We start from the raw sequence: 17,855 nt of genomic DNA on the forward strand, positions 1-17,855 counted from the left end.
AAAAAAAAAAATGGCGGACTTTTGAATTTTTCACCTTATTTTTTCACTTTAAATTGTTTAAAAAAATATATTAAATGTCAATGAATATTTCTATCCGTAGTATATACCATAGGTAGACATGTCTAGAACAACCCCTTAAAATTTCAGCCCAATCCGTTCAGTAGTTTTTTCACAATCTTGTCCCCCATGTCAAAAAAAGTGGTTTCGAGAAAAACGCATTTAAAGTTTTTGTTGCGAGAAAGTGGGTAAAAATTGCAAAATTCGACCATCAGTCGGCAATTCCTGCTCCATACATGATGCAACCGTTACAAAGGTAAACTGCCATACAACTGAAACTGAAATGCTAAGAAACCAAATATTCATAAACGTCAGGAGGGGAAGAGAGCGCCAGCTGTTCGACCGCGCCGCAGGTATACGCCGAGCGCTCGGAGGACACCTCGCATTGTGTTGCTATTTTCGACCTTTTTTCGATCGGTTCCACGAAATTTACGTTCACTACCATATTTCTACATGTATTTGGTGCACGAAAATGATGTATTTGGAAAATTGATTTTTTTGAAAATTTCATACCCAACTACCCCCTTAATCTACCATATTCTATCGATTTAGCTTTTCTTCCTTTTTTTTTTCAACGTCGATGTTTCTAAATTCAATCGCGCAAAATTAAAACGTTTATATTATTTATATACATATTATACATGGAAAGAAAAGTTTTTTTGTTGAAGTATGTAAAAAATTTAGTTAAATACACAATTTTGAAAATAATTTTGTTTGATCATAAAAATAATTATGTACGCTCAATATGATCACTAAAAAAATGTTAAAATTTTTTTTGGAATAACATTGCTTCAGCGTGCTATAACTATTTTCATATAAACCAATAAAATTATTTTTAGATCTGTATACAACTGACAATGAGTTTTGTATAGTTTTGTAACATAATCCAGCAAAACTATTTTTTCTGTATATAGCTGTGAAAATAATTCTGTTAGACCATTAAAATAATCATGAAAAACATTCAAGGTAATTATTAAAATCATTTTTTTTTTTTCGAACATTACTTATTATTTCAATAAACAAGAAGAAGGAAGCCAATAACGGTCAAAGTTATTATTTCAGCCTGCTATAACTACAATATTTGGATAGATCAGCAAAATTATTTTCAGACCTGTTTGTTTAGTTAAATTTTGAAATACTCTATCAAAAATATTATTTCCATATAGCACTGAAGTGGAGGGGAGACACAATGTGATAGATGAGTTTCATTAAATTATTTAAAAACTGTCGCATGAAATGCGATCGAAAAGAGCACGCGCTCGGTCTAATAAAGTTGCATCGAAGCCAGTTGTTGCGAGAAACGTGATCCACCGTTTCATGCACCGTGATTCATCGCGATGCAGGAGCAACAATATCTTGGCAAACGCGAGCAAATGCCATTCGCTCGTTGCAGCTGCTAGATGAGAGACTTGCGAAACACACAGTTCGCGGGTTTCGCCGAATTTGTTTATTATTAAATCCCGTTACCGTCGTGCCCGATACGTCGGTTGGAATTTTTAATTTGGCGCTGCCGCTTTACGGCTGGGTGTGCGTGGGGGGTATCCTTTTTTTTTTTTTTTAAATTTCATTTCATAAAGACCCACGTATTTTTCATGAATAACAACCCGCCGTTGTATCCACGACCAGTATCGACTGGAATGTTAAACAAGTCGGTGGATGCGCGCACTTCCGCTGCTGGCCATTTGATAATGTCGCGCACCTAAATTCTGACACAAAAGGACGAAGTTCCAGGCGGTTACCGGGCGAGATACTTCGGCTACCAAGCATTCCCCGAGGGATCGTCCAGTCGCGTTTAATCACGAACACATATTTGATTCCAGCCCGGTCGAAATTTATCGTGAAAATTTTTGGCAACGTACGGACCGCGTTATCACACGAGTTTGCGCTGTGTGTGAGAGTACGATTAATCTCAAACTTATTTGAATAAGTATGTTTTTTGAGCACATACGCTATTATCATGCTTTTATTGGTTACGTGATGTTTATAGCGTTTCTGATCTTCACAGCAATTTTCCTTTGAATTTTATTTCTCTGAGAAAGAAATTAATTTTCTTCTATTTAAAAAAAATATGAAGATGAAAAAGAATGAGTACGAAACTGTTTAAATATCGGTCAAAATGTTAATATCGGGTTTTACTTGATATTGTAATATTCTAAAGTGTATGATTTAGGCGTTTAATTAAACAGGATAATATGAAAATTTTAATATGAACGATTGCGCACAATGGAATGTAGAGGCCGGAAAATTTCGCGTTTGTATTATATTTCAATACTATTTCAACTATCCGAGACAGTAATAATTTTATAATAAGAGGTATAGATGTGGCTCTCGTATATTTAAGCTCATCTGTTCTCTTTTAGTTTTGAAAAAGCATTAAAAAATATGTAAATAACATTGCATCGTCAAAGCGGCAAATCTAATGAATCTAATAAAGAAACTTCCTATGCCCGTGTTCGTCGTCGAATACGAGTCGACGCATAAAAGAATGCTGTAAATATAAACTAACGATCTTCAGGAGAGATAATTCTTATTTAAAAGTTTCTGTAAGCCGCATAACGACAGCCGTAAAAAGAAATCCAAAAGTTTATGCATTTATGGATCTTTTGTATGCAGTCCTTGAGAATATACAAGAAATGTTTAAAATAATTATAGACATATAAATCAGAATGATAAATATATGAAGGAAAAAAAATTGTGCTTGTAAATTGTTTCTGTGTTAAATTTATAACACAAATTTTTCAACTGCGCAATATTATCTCTCCTATTAGAGGAGACTCTTAGAAAATGAGACATATATTTTGGTAAATATATTCTTAGAGAGTAAGGATCCTTTTAGTAACTTTCCCTCCCTCTCTTAACTCGTTAAAATATTCTCTATTATTCCACCCTTCGTCGTAAAATCGCTTGTTCGCACTTGACGCACTCTTCAATCGATTTCGTCGAACTTTTCTCTGAGCGATGACGGCACGTGCGAGACGCGGAGGATTCAAGATAGCAGAACTCGTGCAGCTCGCCGGCTCGCGAGTGTACTCACTGTCGAACAAGATCAGCCTCCTGGCTACCACCCTGGCGTCGAGGGTGTTCGGCCTGTTTGGCTTTTGTTGGTCCCCGGCATTCGGGACCGGGCCCGGGACCGGTACCGCCAAGCCGCTCGTGGCCGTGCCCAAATTGGCGGCCTGCGGCTCGCCGCCGCCGCACGGCGACATCGCGCCATTCACATTCTGTTCGGTCTTTTCCTTCTTCGGCTCTGCAACAGAAAAAAAAGTTCGACACCGGTCAGAACCGTGGCGGGATATGTACGGTCGTGTCAGAGTGGCAGATTAGAGGCTGAACTGGCCGGCTCGCCGATTCTTTTCACCCTATCGCAAAGTTTCGTAAGTCGGACGACGCGCTCGCTCAGAGAAAAGTCCCCCATCGAAACGTCCGCAGATAAAATTACGGATATCACTCATTGTCCGATTTACTTTACCGCGAAACACTGCGGTTACTTTAGCGGTTGTTTTCGATCGATGTATATTCGCCGAGATGACTTTATCGGCTTATTCTCGCTGCGCACCGCGGTTGCATAGATTGGACAACGTAATCCGTTAAGTCACTTCTTGATCGAAGGCGACGTTGCGGATATATTTAAACCGCTTGCAAAAGCGAGCATACTTATTTACGTAACGTTTAGTAATATTCAAATAATATTATTTTATTACGTTTTACAATTATTAGAAATTTAACGAGACAAATCTAGTTAAAAACGTTCGATAAACGTTTTACTTTAAATACATTTCTAATTACAAGTCTTTATTAATATTAATAATGAATTATAAGTCTATTAATAGTCAATATTCTTCATACAGTGAAAAAAAATTCAGAATTTATGATTATAATTGTTCGATAAAATATGTACGGCTAGGACCTAAATTTTTACAGTTATTAATAATAATAATTTCCAGCTTCAGTTTAGAACTGTTTCAAGACTACCAAATAATCGACGTGCAGGTTGCTTGAATTAGCAATTGTAAAATTCATATAAAAATATTATTAGGCATCAAGACTGCTTTGACTGAATATGATCTTCGCCTATTTCTATTTTCTTTATATTCTTTTGTGTGAATAAAAGAAATATATAGCTAGCATCGAAAATGACTATAAATTATAGTTAAATTATGATCGGTAATTGCAAATCGTTTTTCTTTCAGTACAGTATTTGTATGACTGTATAGGGAAAAAAAAAACTGGGTCACAGCAAAAACTTGCCGTTTTTCAATCGGGTACAGAGGCTCTCAAATTACGTTTGTCTTCGTCCGTGGTAACGGACACTCCGCTGACTGGTTGTCGACGAAAATCTGTCCTGCGTTGCGAGAGTTGGACATACGCGCCGCGATGGCATCGCGACATTTGCTACACGAAAAAGGATATGTCGATTTCTAGGACGAACACATCGTATACGAAGTGGAACAAAAAGCTTCTCTCGCGTGCGCACGTTTATTGACTGCTGACCGTCGGTTTCGGAAATCCGTTGTGGATTTAGAGAAGTTGACACATTCTCGATTCGGCGACGATTAAACTCAGTGCGAAGTATTTAAAAATTCTCTTTGTATATCGGCGTTACGTACGTATCAATAAATCAATCGGCAATTTTAGAGAACTATAGACAGAATATTTTCTGACATTAATGGTAATAATACTTATGCATTTTTCCCTGTGGCTAAATTCATCGTATTCTCTTATTATTCGCAGTCTCTTATTACATCGTGAATTATAAATTAAGGATCTACATGTCGCATCTAAAAACAATATTAAACATATAAAAATTTCATAGATTGTAATTATATTATTACGCCTGAATGTCTATGTAAAATTTGAGCACACTTCTCTTATCGACCATTGTAAAGTTAACCCCCAACATTTCAAACAACAAGCATTTTTCCCTGTGGCTAAATTCATCGTATTCTCTTATTATTCGCAGTCTCTTATTACATCGTGAATTATAAATTAAGGATCTACATGTCGCATCTAAAAACAATATTAAACATATAAAAATTTCATAGATTGTAATTATATTATTACGCCTGAATGTCTATGTAAAATTTGAGCACACTTCTCTTATCGACCATTGTAAAGTTAACCCCCCCAACATTTCAAACGTTTACAGCGCGTTCAATTGGTCATCGTTTGCACATGTATATGCATATTTCAAATTTTTGTTTACATAGCTGCAGTAAAAAAAATTCAAAAACAATTATAGGAGGCTAAATATCGCCCTAGCCCCCAACTTGGACCAAATTAGATTGAAAAGGTTATCGATAGACTTTCGGTGGCACATTTCGAAGCAAATTGAGTTTTCGTTTGCACACCTTTAGTTAAAAAGTTAATTACAATTAAAGTTTCAAGAACGGTCGATTTTGATAGGAAGTTCAAATCGCAGTTATACTATTACATGTACATATTTAAAATGGTATGAATCAATAGATTTCCGTTTGTGTATGTTTCAAAACAAGTTGATTTTTTGTTTGCACACCTATAGTTGAAAAGTTATTAACAAATAAATGTTAGAGGATTAACTTGACATCCCATAAAATACGTTTTCGATTTGAATTCAAAACAAACGAGTTTGAAATATTAATTTCAGCAATTATGAAAAATCACGAGTAAAAATGTTAATAAGAAGATGAAATAGTTAAAGCTTTTTTTTTAAATTAAATTTAAAATCAGTACTAAACAAAACTTATCAAGAATTTCCAATATAAAATAAACTACTAGTGAATCAATCTATTGTACTTAATCCTTTCGTAATCTTCTTTCCATAAAAATGTATCTTTACTTTATGTAGACACAGCTTAGTTTTCACGAGAAAATGAAGTGTTTAAATTGTAGTTACGCATAAAATTTTGACGAACATCACCAGGATAAAACATCGAAATACATGAAGTATAAATATCGCTATCCGTTTTTTTTACCAACGTAATTTAATTTTTTATTTTTTCTTAATTTAAGAATTAGAAAAAAAAATGAAGAGTAGTTGAGCTGAGATTAAAATTAATCCACACTGATAGAAACGGGCATAAATGCAGATATATCAAATTAATGAAATAAACTCGCAAATTGAGAGCGTCATACTCAAAGGATGAGGACAGCGACAATGTTGTTTGATGACGAAAATGAAATGCTATTCCAAATATATCGCCAAATATAACGAGTGGAACGAGATGGAGGCTGTGTGTGTGAGAGAGAGAGAGGCGCAAAAATATCATCAATTCACATGAATTGCGAGTTACGAATGCGTGTACGCTAATGTTGAATTTAAGATCAAACGTATTAATATCTACAATTGAAACTAACTATATTTCCCGTTCGTTCTCGTTTCAAACAAAATTAAAACGGAACGTTCAATATTACCTATAAAAATATATGCGCAATTCCTCTTCATGTTTAGTGGCTCTTTTACACCACAAAGGCTAAATAACTGAATGTCAGAGAGCGAAGATGAGTTAGCATGGGTCGATAAATATTAAGGTGTCGTGAATACTGTATGAAAGGAGGAAGAGGACAGAAGAATAGAGATGAAAAATTGTCTTGTTTCAATTCCCAAAAGAATACGCCTCGTGCCCTTCGCTCGATCCGACTTTTCCAGGTTTCATCTTGTTTTGGAAGCTCCATATCGACATCACGTTTTGGGAGAAGGGATAAAAAGACGCCAAAAACACGCCGCTCTTCGAAAAATAATTGTTGTACAACTACTTAGAGATGAGAAATTGCTTGGTCTCAATTCCCGAAAGAATACGCCTCCTACCGGTTTGTTCGCGCGATAAAGATTGATTCGATTTTGTCGAGTTTTACACGTCCCGGAAGCTCCGCTGACGTCGTGTTTTGGGAGGTCGCCAAAGGAATCTCGAAGGTACGAGCAGGCATCGGTTCTTTAACAACACGCTACTAATAACGTCAATAATATAAAGCATACTACAGAAGCGAGCAATTCTGCTGTTCGCCTATCATATGGAGCTTTTAACATTTGATCCTAGTTTTATTTAATCTGAAAATAAGAGGATAATTCTTGTAAAATAATATCCCTTAAATGTCGAAAGAAATTCGATGTTTTAGATTTATTAATTATGTATTATAGTATATACTTCTCTGATCTTATACTGCGCATTCAGAGAAAAAATATAATGATAGCAACTGTAGGCAACTATATAAGTACGAACCATTTTATAGTTATTACAGTATTATAAGATAGTTAATTCAACTATGTGTACATTGATTCTACACATAATATAAAACTTGTACAGTTATCACTTATATAATTAATATTACTCTTTTTCTCTGTAATACGTAATATAAGATAAAGTATATGCTCACATAATTGTCCAAGAGTTTAACACCAGTTTTCAACTAACATCTTTAAACCTATATTTGTGGACTTTTCGAAAGCTTTCAGGGTGAAGAAATCATTAACTTGGATCACGTTCCGTATAGGCTTTCGAAAATAACGCGACAGAATTACTAGATTTTCATTCGAACAGCGAATGCAATGTCGCAGCTCACGTTTGCGCAATTTAGATCGCGGGGCTGATTAAGCGGCATAACGAATTCCACGCAATTAGTCCGCGAGCGTGCCTACTCACTTACTTCTCCAGTTGAGATGGACGATACGACCCATGAGTGATTAATGTGCGACTCGCGGTTTCAAGTTCGCACAATTTCGGGGACGCGCCGTCTAATCACCACAACGAATTTCTCAATTAGTCGGTCGAGTGTCCCGTAACGTCATATGTCGCTGCCACGTTACTTGAGATCACGCATAACGCGACACATCGACGTGACTAATGTTCGCGACTGGACGCGATTCAATTAAGCTCAAGTTCGAGCGTCTTCCAATGTCTTCTTCCTCTCGACACGCCGCGAGGCTCAACGAAAGACTGATCGCGAGCTAGAAGCTGCTGCGCCCACGCACGCGGACGAAAATAGATGAATGACTTCGCCGCGGAACAGAGTGGCACGCAACGCCACGACCTTCCATCTACTGTCACCGCATGCTATTCTGCGCGCTTGATATACAACCACGTATATTTTCGAACGATCGACATTCCGCGCGCGTTACTGATCGTCTCTGAATTGAAATTCCCGCAATCGAAGTTCCACGAGTTTTCCACGAGTTTTTAGCTCGCAGTTGCGAGAAAATACTCTAGCGAACGTTGAGTAAACTCTCCTTCTTTTTCATCCTCAAGTGGATATTCAATTCAACATAAAAAGTCCACAGACGACAGTATCATGCTGTTAGATACAAAATCCAGACCCCCAGGAATGTTGAGTAAATAATACGCAGAGAAAGTACAAATAGCGTCGCGATTCTGAGAGATGATGAGTAATCCCAATATTTTTCATCCTCCTTCTTATAACACCTGCTCTTGGATGAGGGCTATTGGCTGTGTTTACATGAAAGACCTACGCGCGGCTTGACCTATACTGTAAGCGAAGAAAGGTGTAGCCACCGACTATTTACACTATAAGCGATCTGAAGTATTTTCGCGGTCTCGGCGCTGTTAATCGATTGCGCCTTTAGATGTTAAGCCTTAGGAGATAATTAGTAAGCCTTTTAGGTCAGATCACTAAAATCGAGATTTGACCTAAAAGACAGGTTAAATCACCTTCATGTTTCTCAAGAGTCTTGAATAATTAAAGTTCCAATTTGGAATATAAGCTGTGACATAAATGCACGATGTAAAACGTAGTCAATTGGGTGGTGAGTGCGCGGAATAAGAGTCGAAGCAATACTCGCAATGCTTAATGGTGGTGAAAGCGTGCGAAGTGTAATGTGTAATTGTGTGTGCCTGTAATTGTTATTGTTCTTGTGCCTGTAATGTATTATTTGCAGTCCGCGGTGTAGCGAGCTCGAGCTATGTGGGTTTACTGGGTCCGAAAGGTTGTATGGTGCTTCTCTCCCTGCGGAGGCGTAACTCGATCGGTTACCCCTTGCCTCGAGGTAGCCAACACACAGAATAACAGGCGAATTTCCGCGTGAGAGAATTTCTCTGCCAAGTGCACATACACAAATGAGCGTCAAAGTTTAACCATGTATACCGATACATGCGCATACACTCATCGATTGTGTCTCGGTGATTCTGTCAAACGCATATATTGCTTTCACTTGGAAGAATTAATTTCAGTCGCCTGATGCACCTGGAGATTCAGTAGGAACGAATACACATCATCGGCCGGCTCTAGGAATAGAACAATGCCGCGTGTTCTTGGCAACATTTCTGTTACGTGGTTGTTACGTTGGAGGAATTTCGGACGGCGAAAGCCCGTGTCACGGCCGTGCGAGCCGTGAAAAAACTGGAACATGGTACATGAAACCGACACAATTCCAACGTCACGCGATTTCTGCCAGCGTACGAGATCTTAAATTAAATTACATTTTATTATTTAATTTCCCAGTATGTCAAAATGTATTACTGCTTTAATATCAAACATTAAAAGAAATATCGAATCAATTCATTTCTGTTTTGTCGAATTGTTTAGTTCCAAAATAAATAGCGTTTATATTAACATATATATGTTTGCAGCATAATACAACATATTTGAATAAAATTTAATTATTTCTTGAGTTAAATTGTTTCATTCCATTGTTTCAGCTAAATTAATGTTATAATGAGTAGAAACAGAGGCGATTAAGAAATTATTAAAAATAATTTAAATTAGATAATAAATGGACATTATAAATAAATTTAACAGTATTGCTTGAGAGTTTAGACTTGCTAAATAAATAACAAATGTGGATGTTTTTCCCGAATGAAAACACGTAAAATAACTTTCAGTCCTCTCCGGATAAAAATGGAAACATGTTCGAAAAGATAAATTTCATTTAGAGGAAGAATTCGATTAAATGTCTAATTAACGTTTAATTAATGTTTGAGAAACGCGCGAATTGCCATTGTTGTTTCGACATAGCGAAATATATATTTACACAAATCCATCACGGTTACTCAACCGCTTAAAGCAATGGCATTGTTTATAGAGCGTGAAATGCCACATGTGCTAGATTTTTAGAGCCAGTGGGATTCGACCGTGACATATATATGTGTATATAGCGCGATCGAGATAAATAGCGGAATCTTGTCACGGTCGAAAGAATTATTGAAATTGTTGAAAATTTAATTTCCCGCTTTTGCCGATCTCTTGATTTCACCGGAGAGTCAGCTCTTCCTTTTTCACGAATCTTTGATGTTTGTATGTATTCTTTCTGCGTTGCAATCAACAAAAGCATTTTCAGTTAGTTTGATTCTTAGAGGAGTTTGAGAAAGTTATTTTGCTCTTATACACGGAAAGAACGATTTCGCCCCGAAGAATCTAAAAATTTTAGATCTGAAAATAATTTTGTTGAACCATCAAAAATAGTTATGAAGGACGCTCAAACTAGAATGTCAAAACTTTTTGCAACATTATTCATCATGAGATTTCTACACAAAAAAAATAGTCTTAAATTAACAATAACATTCTCGTATAAATATAAGCAAAAATATTGAATTAATTTTGATTTTTAGTCTTAAATTGAATGCAAAGTACTCAATATAATACTTGCATCAATACAAATTTAATCAAATCAAGACTAAAATCTTAGAAGCGGTTATAATATTTTTGCTTATTACGAGCAGTCTATTGTTAATATAATTATTTTGATGGATCAACAAAATTATCTTGAGATTCGTATCTAACTAAATTATTAGATACTCCAGCAAAAATCTTTCTGTAACGCGTGTGACTAAATAAACCGAAGTCTTACATCAAAATCAAAGTTCCTTTTTCTCCAACATCGCACGCGCTAAGACAAATGATTTTGTGCGATTTCTCTGACCATATTTTTCGCAGTCCTGCCTTCGATACAATCGAAATATCCCGAAACATACTCCAAAGAGTTATATTCGGAGATACGTCAGGCACGTAGCCGCGCCCTCGACATGTGACTCGCGCGGCAAAATGCAATTGCAATATTTCAAAGGGTTAAGCGCCATTCGAAATGTTCTATATCACGTCCTTGGCATCCGATACGTTGCACAGCGTCGCGCACTTAGAACGTCGTACGCGAGGAACGCATAAACTTTGTCGCAGTCGTTGCGCATCACGAAAGCTTCTTCACGGCGTCTTCTTCGTCGCGGTGAGGCGGGGTGCAGTCGAGACCATTTGGCTAACAAACGAGAGAAATAAATTACATCGTAGACCAGCGACGTGCTGCATAATGAAGAGGGATCCGTCTCTGCGCGCCCGAGAGCCTGAGCGAGAAACAAAAGGGACGTACGGTTTCATTTGTCTGGTTCACGCTGGAGTCACACGCGGCGTATATATCGCATGTAAAGTGCCAGATGATAGACGAGAGCTCAATGTTAATTGCTTAAGTTTCGCGATACTAACGAGGCGAAGGAAGAGGATATGTTTTCCATATTGTTAGGCATCAACACAACGGATTGGTAACCTAATATCTCTTGAGTTAAAAATAACACTTTATTGTTTTCAACTTCCATGTGTGTGTGAAAATGCAAATTAATTAATTTCTATAGTCAGTTTCAAAATAAATAATGCTCATATTAACATACGCATGTAGTAAATAATAAATTAAATTTAAGTCAAATTTCATTTTGAATTGAATTGTTTGATTTCATTGCTTTAGTTAAACTGAATGTTATTGAGTAGGAGTAGTGGCGAACCTGTAGAGATGATTAAACATAAGTCAAATTGGATAACATAACGTTATGAATTTAATCGTCTATGTTCTCCACAATGTTAGATATCGAAGAAGCAATAGTAATCCACCCAATCCCTTGATTTCAAATTCACTCCTGAGTTAAATAACATTTTCATAAATTCTTTAATTCCATCGTTTTAATTAAACTGATATTGAGTAAGAGTAGAGGAGTAGCGATCTATATAAATAAATAAAAAAACTCAAATTAGGTATAATTTTTTTGTCATCATTAGTTTAACAGTGTATGCTTTTCATATATACTATTAAATATAAAAGCAGCAGTAGTGATTTAATTCTTCGAGTTAAATAATATTTTATTATTTATTTTAACTTCCATGCATGTCAAAATGTAATCTATTTCCGTAGATGAATTATTCAATTACAAAATAAACAACGTTCATACTAACGTATGCATTAAATAATAAACTAAATTTGAGTTTCAATCAATACATTCCTGGAATTAAATTGTTTAACGTTATTTTGCTTTAGTTAAATTAATGACATATGGAGTAGGAGTGGTAACTTATAAAAATGTTAAAATAAGTCAAACTGAGTAAAATTTGATATTATAAATTGAACAGTGTCTAGTGTCACGTGTAATGCATATATCGCCTGTAGTGAAGTGCCAGACGATAGATGAGGACTCGATGTTAATTGCCTAAGTTTCGCAATACTAACGGGCAGAAGGGCGAAGATAAGTTCTCCGGCAGAAACCTCAAGAGAGATCTTGTTCGGTAACTTTTCGCTATTGCGACTTGACTCTCGACATCTCACATTCTCTTTTGGTTCAGCCCCAGTCTCGCGATAGAGATCTCGTTATCCACGTTCAAACGAATGAACGACATTTTGTCGGTGGTACTTAGCTTGTTACAGTGAGTTAGAACGAAACGCTGTCCGCTCGTGGAAAATTGCTCGAAGAGAAATGACATTTCGAGAACGTGTGAAAGTAGGAGGCTATTGCAACGACTGAATATCAATTGTGACGTCTCTCGACGGTGTCAACACGACGGACGCGTATGTTGATATTTTCGCGGCTCGTCAGGATGACAATAAAGACACCACGTCCGAAGATATTTGCGTAACCAGGTATCGTAGGGATTCGTGACGTCATGAGTGTTCTACCACGTAGAAACTTTAAGAATCTGCTTCACGCTCAGGAGAGAGAGGTGGATATATTTATAAGGGGAACGTCGTGCGAGGAAATCATTCTTCTTTTCCAAGTGCGACACTTATAAATGCAAACTTTCGAAGAGATCGCTCGTTCATGTGCGCTTCGACAGACGAATGAGCAATTGGTCGCAGAACATTTCGTACGTGCGGCATTCTGCAGAGCTTAATGTGCTTTTACCCAGTAAAACAAAATTTGCTGTGCGGATACCGGCCAATTCCGTTCTGCGGAAATGTTTTGCTTCCTGTCTACGCGCCAGAAATAGATGACCGACAGAAATAGAAGAGTCAGAACTTGATAAAAGATATATATATGTATATATATATATATATATAAACGAAAAGCAAAACGGAAAATATCGTTGCAGAGAAATTCATGTGGATACTATAGAGTACATTCCATTTGGTGTTCACAACATTTGCAAGTACTATTTCCTCGTTTACCACTTGATAAATAACAAGGATGAAAAGCGAACATCGAGTAGAACGCAACCATAAAGTATAAAAAATTCGCACATATATATTGTATATTCTTTTTTTTTAAATATAATATGTTATATGTACATATATTCCTACATTAAATATAATTGAATAATTTCTGTTCGCAAATAACAACACATAAACAAAAGTATATTTTAAAAAATACCCATAAAAAATTTCGTACACACATCGCTCATTTGTTACAACGATTCAAAAATAATTCTTATGCTGTTTAGAGGAAAACAAAAACGGAAACATATAGAAATTTAAGAAGAGAAATATATACTTTAAAAGAATATATTTTTTATTCTTTTATAATCAGTTATACCAAGATTACATTTCAATTAAATTACAATATTTTAATAATTCAAAACGTTGAAATTCACTTTATGGGAAACTTTGCATTTTAGTGGTATCGTTGTGTAGTAAATGAAGTGATATGTAAACTTACTTTAAATATATCATATATTCCTACTTTTGAAACGTGATCGAATAATATCTGTTAACAAAACAGTATGAAATATTCACTAAGAATTCTTGGATTTCTCGGTTTCTCAGGTCCGGGTCCGTTTAACTTCGAGATAAGAATAACTTGTGTTTGTCGTTCGTTTGCTCCTTTGTTCTTTGCAGTTCTGCATAATTGAACATGTGGTGGGCGAGGTCTTAGGAGGAGTCTTGTGTCTTCTATCGGAAGACGATGTTGCGCACGAGGGAGCACAATCGTTATTCGTCGCTAGTTTTATCCGAACTATAATACTAAACTGCAGATTCGCATCAACGACGTGTATTGTAAAGGTTGACGTTATCTAGGTGGAAGGAAGTACTGTTTACGTGGACCGTTCGAGTTTCGAGAACACTTCAACGTTTCCATCCGGTCTCATCCGCTCACTCGTGCAACCCTAACATCCCCCAAGTCCTACAGACACGACGGTCTGAAATTCCAGTTACAACGGCTTTGCCGAGAAAAGAACTTTCTCTAATCGCTTTCGACCAGCCAGCTGTTCGAAACTATTCTCAGACTATGTCCTATTACCCGCAGTCGTGCGGTTTCGTGCACCTAATCCTTCATTTACCACGGACGCATACTATACCAATTAGTATTAATCCAGACTAACTACATTTTCTTGGAATTGTTGCAACGTAAAACAATTCGTCATTCTCCAAAATATTGCAAAGATATATTTCAATGTATTTTGGAAAGTAAAACATTACAAATATTAACATTAGAATTACCAAAGTAGTCAAAATGATCTGACAGTTAATGATTATTGTAATTAACGACTGTTAATGATTGCAACTGTCGTACTTTTTTTTTAAATTACTCAAATTTATTTAAGATTTTCCATGAGTTTTGTATAATATCTTTCCGTCTACAATTTGGATATTTTTTTGACACAATAAAATTTCACTTTCAAATTCACTTTCATTTTTATTGAAATTTCAATTTCTATAAAAATAAAGCTTTTTTAACATTTGAGTTAAAAGATTATTTGATAATGTAATAGAGAAGCTGAAAAGTAATCCTGAATTTTTTTAAAGCTTAGAACGATAAAAAAAACTTATGTTAGATAAAGAAGACACATATTTCAGACGAAAAGATATAAATAATTAAATTGATAAATTTATTTTCTATTTACTTCCTTGTACCCTCAGAGAGTTTATATTATATTTAAATAATAGGAACTATACTACTGGATCTCAAAGGAGCAATGGTAATCTTATTTCTTGAATTAAATGAAAAACCGATGAGAACAGGCGGTCTCTTGAGTTAAATAGCAGTTTGTTATTTTTAACTTCTATGTGTATATATAAGTATCAATCCATTTCTCTCTCTCTATAGTTAATTTCAAAGTAAACATCCTCTACATCAATGTATGCACTTGGTAAATAGTAAAGTAAATTTGAGTTAAATAAGTATAAATTTTCTTAAATTAAATTGTATTTAACTCCATTGTTTTAATTCAATTAAAAACATATGTATAATATTTAGGAGCAATGGCGACCTACGGAAACAATTAACAACAACTCATTGGGTGTAATGTGACAATATGAATTTTACAGTGTAGTATCGACGGCAGTTTCAGTTAATTATTAAGTTAATTGTAAGTAAAATAACACCATTGTTGACTGTTACTCAGTTCTCTGCTACTAGAATATCATTACATTGCAAGGCATAATTTTAGTTGCACTAAAGGTAATTTTTCATCTATCACAGTACAATAAAAAATTCTTTACGATAATCTCGCTCGCAATTAATTCGTAAATCTCAATGGAAATTTTGTTGAAAAATAGCGAAAACTCTGTAATATGTGTGTGTACACGTGGATACCCGGTGGGATATTTGTTAGAATGTAACGACATGTGGAAATGTAACGCCAGTAATTTTTCGACGACGAAAAATAGCAATCTCCCGAGCGCCTGTCAGGCATGTTCAAATGTCGCCCACGTGTATACGCGAGAAGCTCGTAGGCGACCTAATCGTGGTTGATGTAGATTACGCTGCGGCTGCAATTTCACGTAATTTGAGGTAGATCATGTCACACGGAAGGATCCACCGCGTCAGCCGGTCGGTTTATCCGGATTGTCATCAGACACGCGGCGATCGAGTTCGATCGTAGTTAATAATTGATCCCGGCAGTTTATCTGAATCAAATACGGCTACGATTTCAATCCTATTTGCAAAAGAATCTTTTACGTGCGTTCCTACAAGGAAACCATCCAGAAATGTTCCTCATTGATTTGAATATGTTGTAATGTTGTAAAGCTGAAGGTATTACCTATGTATGTATCTTTTATCTATTCATTTTAAGATTTAGGGGTCGAAACAAATCTTCAAAAATATAATTTTTCATTTTCATTTTCAGAAATATCTTTAAGCTATCAGGTACATAAAAAAAATGTTTTATATAACTTCAAATTTTCATCAAATTTTTTAATATACATACACCTCCACTTTCAGTAGTTACATATCCTTTAAACTTGATATAGGCAAATAAAAAAATATTTTTTTATGTTCTACACAACCAAAGCTTATCAAAATCGGTAAAAAACAGTTCTGGTGGCTTTCTTGTAAAAAAAAGTTCTGGGTGTGTGACTATAAACTATCATGTTCACATTACTGGAATAATATTATCAATAACAATTGAATGGACAATTTTATCAAAAAAATATATAGTCAGCATCGAAAATGACTACAAATTATAATCGTCGTTATTATAAAAATGATTTTAATTTAACTATACCTATCTGTTGATGGAATATATAATTATTACTAATACTACAGCAGTAATAACAATAATTATGGTAACATGTAATTATAGTCACACAAATAACTTTTTTTTTGCATTGCAGCATAAAGTACCCTCACGTCACATAATCGCGATCGAAATATCTAATGCATACCGTTACTTTTGTTTTTCGTTTGCAAAAACTGCACTGCCCGATAATTCTCGGTGAGAAAGCTTTATTTTTGGCCGTGTCACACCGAAGGTCGGATTCAAGTATGAAAAATGAACATGCGAGGTGCAGCCTGTTTTTTTCTCCCGGCCTCATACTCACCGCTGTCATGCGTCGTACGCTCGGTAGAAATGAATATCGTCGACTCGACGAGATAGCGTAATCAAACACGTGTCTTGCCGCGAGCTTCGATGCAAAACTGGGCTGCATCACTTTACGTGAAATTTTGGATAAATGCCCGCGATACGTTTTTCAATCCGTGCGTTACGTATCGGTTTTAAATATTACTACGTACGACGTTTCACTGCTAGTGACATCCTTATTCCGAGTTTCTCAATTCGCTCGTTCGAAAATAACGTAACTTTAAGTTTATTATTGTTATTATTATTATTTAATATAAAAAAGAAAAAAATTTGAAACGATTAGTGAAACAAAAATAGAACCATGACGTTCTAGTTAAACGTTGATGACAATGCTGCAAAAAAAATTTTAACAGTCTAGCATCCAGTTTAAGCCTACCTAATTATTTTGATGGTCTAAACAAATTATTTTCAACTCTGTATATAATTAAATTTTTAGAAACTCAGTAAAACTGTTTCCGTATACTTACATAAATAAAAACAATATTTTTAAACACACGTATGAATCTTTCACGATTACGCGAAACTACCGAGTGAAAAAAATATTCTCCAACCGGATGGTTTTTTAATCGCGAGTTTACGCACAAACGTTTAAAAGGAGCTCTTCATCTCTTGCTCGGGAAAGCGTGTATGGGAAGAGTACTGGAGTATTCAGACCCAGTGGATAATCAGTGCGGAACTTATATGATAACACGCCCTTCATCACGACCGAGTGTTAAAAACGCCGACGGCATTCTCATGAGAACATTCATAGACTATCATTCTTGTCCGCTCAGTTCCGCTGATGATACGAGTCAGCCTCCTCTTCTTCGCATGAAATGAAA

The 17,855-nt window shown here is 35.7% G+C and overlaps 1 protein-coding gene across 6 annotated transcripts in view; it reads right to left on the reverse strand.

Annotated features, from left to right (window-relative positions):
* LOC108779213 (phosphatase and actin regulator 2) overlaps nt 1-17,855 on the reverse strand; it is a 224,784-nt gene that overhangs the window by 17,514 nt on the left and 189,415 nt on the right. For 4 of the 6 annotated variants that reach the window (XM_018546583.1, XM_018546581.1, XM_018546582.1 and 1 more), the window contains one exon: nt 3,092-3,304. The exons of 1 other annotated variant lie outside the window; for it this stretch is intronic. In XM_018546583.1, coding sequence (XP_018402085.1) covers nt 3,092-3,304 — 213 coding nt within the window. Of the gene's footprint in view, nt 1-3,091; nt 3,305-7,677; nt 7,820-17,855 lie in introns of those variants that run through there. One more of the 6 variants, XM_018546584.1, reaches the window with a different exon arrangement.

The sequence above is a fragment of the Cyphomyrmex costatus genome, unplaced genomic scaffold, assembly GCF_001594065.2.
Source record: "Cyphomyrmex costatus isolate MS0001 unplaced genomic scaffold, Ccosl1.0 scaffold565, whole genome shotgun sequence".
Classification (NCBI taxonomy): domain Eukaryota; kingdom Metazoa; phylum Arthropoda; class Insecta; order Hymenoptera; family Formicidae; genus Cyphomyrmex; species Cyphomyrmex costatus.